The sequence below is a fragment of the Temnothorax curvispinosus genome, unplaced genomic scaffold (genome assembly GCF_003070985.1).
Source record: "Temnothorax curvispinosus isolate PA1 unplaced genomic scaffold, ASM307098v1 QBEX01002854.1, whole genome shotgun sequence".
In the NCBI taxonomy this organism is placed as follows: domain Eukaryota; kingdom Metazoa; phylum Arthropoda; class Insecta; order Hymenoptera; family Formicidae; genus Temnothorax; species Temnothorax curvispinosus.
In genome coordinates, this window is record NW_020212634.1 from 3,354 (window position 1) to 8,045 (window position 4,692).

General features: G+C 58.4%; 2 protein-coding genes across 2 annotated transcripts; both read left to right on the forward strand.

Moving 5' to 3' along the window:
• Positions 1 to 1,203: 1,203 nt before the first annotated feature.
• LOC112452003 lies at positions 1,204 to 1,827 on the forward strand. Its single transcript, XM_025011985.1, has one exon. It carries the CDS (start codon positions 1,204 to 1,206, stop codon positions 1,825 to 1,827), a length of 624 nt encoding a protein of 207 aa, XP_024867753.1.
• A 104-nt stretch (positions 1,828 to 1,931) lies between these two features.
• Positions 1,932 to 2,582, forward strand: LOC112452004 (atherin-like). The gene has a single exon (XM_025011986.1). It carries the CDS (start codon positions 1,932 to 1,934, stop codon positions 2,580 to 2,582), a length of 651 nt encoding a protein of 216 aa, XP_024867754.1.
• Positions 2,583 to 4,692: the final 2,110 nt, after the last annotated feature.

A 4,692-nucleotide genomic window follows, 5' to 3' on the forward strand; every position in this document is an offset into this window, starting at 1 on the left:
GCCTGGTGGGCATGGGGGCCCGAGGAAGAAAACGCATTCGAACAATTAAAGACAACCCTGACCACCGCGCCGGTTCTCGCTTGTCCGAATTTCACGCGTCGTTTTGTCCTGCAAACCGACGCCAGCACAACCGGAGTAGGGGCCGTACTAACGCAAAATTTCCCGGAGGGCGAACGAGTCATCGCATACGCAAGCCGAACTCTCAATCAGGCCGAACGAAACTACAGCGCGACCGAGCTCGAATGCCTAGCCGTAATATGGGGAATCCGCCGCATGCGGGAATATCTCGAGGGGTACCCATTCACCGTTCTCACGGACCACCAGTCGCTCCGGTGGTTGCAGAAACTCGACGCACCCACCGGGAGACTGGGCCGGTGGGCATTCGAGCTCCAGCAATACGACCTAGAGATCCGCTACAGGAAGGGAGCCCTTAACCGGGTGGCAGACGCGCTATCTCGCCAGCCCACGACAGCCGCCGTTACCCCCCCGCCCCGCTGCCCTTGGTATCGCCGCACGTTGCGCGCCGTACAACACGCCCCGCGCGAATATCCGGACTACAAAATAAAGGAGGGAAAACTACTCCGTCACGTCCTCCACAGTCTCGATTTTAAAGAAACACCCGCCGACGAGCAATGGAAAGAGTGCGTAGCCAAAGACCACCGCCCCGAAATCCTATACCAGAATCACGACGCCCCCACGGCTGGACATCTCGGGATCGCGAAAACAATCGCTCGGATCGCGCAATACTATTATTGGCCCGGCATGTTTCGGGAAATAGCGCAGTACGTCCGAAACTGCTCAAAATGCTTAAAGCATAAAGTCGCGCAAACACGACCAGCCGGCACGCTACACGCCACTTCCGTCGTCCGCCCCTGGCAACAAGTCACGTTAGACTTAATAGGGCCGCTGCCGCGCTCAAAGGGAGGGCATACATGGCTCCTGACCATGCAGGACCGTTTTTCAAAATGGCTGGAGATGCGTCCCTTACGCCGCGCCACCGCGCCCGCCGTCACGACGAACATTGCCGAAGCGATACTGTACCGACACGGATGCCCCGAGGTAATCCTGTCAGATAATGGGACGCAGCTCCGGTCCGCGAAACTTGAAAAAATGCTAGCCGCACATCACGTGCGGCATGCATATACGCCCGTGCACGCGCCACATTGCAACCCGGTAGAACGAACGAACCGCGTAGTAAAGACAATGGTATCCCAATATGTGGACCAGAATCATCGAAATTGGGACGAGCGAATACCGGAGTTGCAATTCGCGTACAATACGGCGCGGCACGAGGCAACCGGATACACCCCTGCATATCTTGTCTACGGTTGCGAGCCGGTATCCCCTCTCAATCAAGACGCCGCACCAAAAACCGCCGCACCGCCGCCCGACGAAAAGCGCCGACATCTCGAGGAGGCCTTCGAACTCGCGAGAATACATCTCGCACACGCGTTCCAGCGACAACAGAAGTATTATAATCTCCGACGACGAGCGTGGACACCAAAAATTGGAGACTGGGTATGGAAGCGTGAGTACCCACTCTCCAATAAAGCCGCAGCATTCAACGCAAAACTCGCGCCGAAATTCAGAGGCCTCCTCGAGGTGCGACGTATAGTATCCCCCGTAATTGTGGACCTGCGCGATAAGAGCGGCAAGTGGATCCGACATATCCACGTACAAGACTTGAAAGCCGCGCCGGAAACCCCCCCTCCAGGCGACGAGACCGGGGACGAAAACGCCGAAACAAACAGCGAGAGCGACAACGAAACCGACGCCGAAAACACCAGCGACCCCGACAACGACACCGAGGACAACAGCGAATATTAAACATTGCCCTATATCCCCTCCCGGACACCCGCTAAATAAACAAAAAGTCGGCTATATAAACGAGCCCCGAAGTCAAAAGACACACTCGAGTCAAATTTCCCGAGATGGAGACAGCCACGACCGAGAAAAGCATCCTCGAGGAGATCGAGGAACTCCTCGCCGAGCCCGTCGTTTACGACCCGGCCTGCCCGGATTTCGGCACGACCTGGACGAAGCTGTTCAACACGGGATCCGCCGCCTCCGCTGCCGCCGCCGCCGAGGCCCCAAGACCCGCAGCAGCTCCGCCGCCACGTAAAAACGTGCCAACGGTCGGATGCATGGTCCAGAGGTCGGACCACCAGCACCGACAAAAAATGGAGTGGCTGACGACCCCGCCACCACCGAGGCCGGCCCGCCGCATCACGGCAGCAACATACTTGGCGCGCAAGACAATCGCCGCCAAGCCGACGCCACCGCCGATCGCACCACCGGCCATACCACCGGCGGAACCACCGGCCGCGCTACCGGCCGCACCGCCTGCCGCACCACCAGCCGCCGAGACGCAGGCACTCCGGCCCGTAGGCCCGCGGGAAACCCCGAAGATCCCTGTGCTTGTGGAGCCGGGCCACGTCATCTTGGTACCCCATGGAGCCGTCCACAACACACGGGAGTGGAAAACCACGGAGAGGGGCTACCGATGGCATGTCCGCTTCAACCACGAGGGGACCGTCCGGAAGATTCGGAAATTACCGGCAAAACCGAGGGCCCGGACCTGAAGCGCCGAATTCGCGCTCTAAGAGGAGGGGGGTGATGTAACGATGCGCCCCGAAATGCATCATTCCCGGCGAGCATCAGCCGGATGCCGCCCGGCCGAACACCCGCCGGGCGAGATAAGGCACGGTGTGTCCTTTTTTAAACTATCCATTTCGCGTATCAGTCCGCAAACGGACTTAGCGCGGCAACCGACTCGGAGCGCCGAGCGGTGCCGAAAACGGCCGAGAGCCACCGAACGCAATCGCGGCGTCGGGGCGCCGTACTTCCCGAACGCTCCACCGCTCCATCCCGGCGCGCGCGATTGCCGTCGCGTATACCCCCGCTACGCCGACACGCCACCGCGGGCGTATATAAACCGAGCAATATTGCTAGGTTTTCAGATTCCACCGTGAGCCAGCAAACCGATCCGACCGATTCTCCGCTGCTCACGGATCCCGAAATCCCCCAGTCGAAACAACCAGGAGGTAGAGAGTATTCTCGGCCTCTGCCGAGTAAAGAATCTAGACGGTTGACTCGAATTTCCATTATACATATTTCGAACACCTGTGACACCGGAGTGAACCAGGGTAAGAGAGTTCTTCTCTTACTCGCCAAGGGTCTTGGCCACCCGGTGCCGCCTCCCGCCTACACGAATCGATGCGCCAGGAAATAGAGAGTACTTCTCTATCTCCGCTAAGGGTCTTAGCCGCTCGATATCACGTCCCATAGCGATCCAGCGCATTATGCGCTCACTGCCGCCGTTATCCAAACCTGCGCTACCGCGCCGAAATACCTCTGCGAGCCCGCACGCCCGCCGATCCGCGAAACTCCGCGATCTCCGTAAATCATCGCTTCACCAGGCGTCCGCACGCTCCGTGATATCTATATTGTAACCGCGTCCGCGACCTATTACACGTATTTAGCGACTCCGCGCTATCTGCATTACACCGCCATTATAAACCGCGCCCGCGATCTATCACACGTAGCCATCGACTCCGCGATCACTGTAATCTGTCGCTATCGTAGCAGCGACCGCGATCTTTTGTACATATGCACCGCTCCCGCGAGCGTCTCCATGTATTCACGCGTAATTGAATAAATACTTTATTTTGTTGTATTATATTTTAACCGAGTCTTGTGTCTTCCTCCGCGCCTACTCCGAACTCTGACCAGCCGCGAGCTAACTCCGCGCTTCGGAAGCTAGGTTGTTTTATGGCGCCCGAACAGGGACCCGACCGAAAGGCTCAGGCACAAGACGCGGGTAAAATGAAGGCGTATTATTATCGGCTGTCCAAAGCCGAGCTAGTAAGCGAACTCCAGACCCTCGGGCTCGACACCGAGGGCACGCTCGAAGAGCTCCGCAACCGATTAAGCCAATTTATCGACGCCCATCCCGAGATGTTCCAGAAAACCGCGTTAGAGAACGACCCCCCGCCGCTTCTGACACTGACCGTGCCTGCCGCGACATCACCGGTGACCATAATTCCGGCCGACCGCCCGGCGCCCCCCGTACCCCCCACCACCCAGATCATGGACCAAATGCGAAAATGGGGACTACACTTTGAGGGAAAGGATTCCTGGGCGTTTCTCGAGCGCATCGACGAACTTCGCGCCGCGTACGAATTCTCGGACGAACACTGGCTCCGCGGATTGCCCGAACTCCTGCGAGGAGACGCGCTCCTCTGGTACCGTAACAACCGCGACGGATGGTTCGATTGGCACGACTTTATCGCGGACTTTAAGGAAACATTCCTACCGCGCCGGTACCGATTACAGCTCGTTAACGAGATCCGCGACCGTACGCAGCGGGACGGGGAGGCCTACATGAAATACGCGACACACTTACTCACGCTCATGCGATGGGCAGGGGGATACTCCACCGAGGAGCAGGTCGAGCAATTATACGAAAATTTGCACCCCGACTACCAGAGCCGCATCTGGCGAGGCGACGTTAATAGCCCTCGCGACCTCCAGCAGCGAGCCAGCGAATACGAAAGGCTTCAGCAAAATCGAAAGAAACGCGCTCCCACGAAAGCCGATCCCGCCGAAACGCCAATCGCCGCCGCCGCGTACAACCGACGAGAATGCTGCTGGAAGTGCAAACAACGTGGACACACCCGATTCGATTGCCGT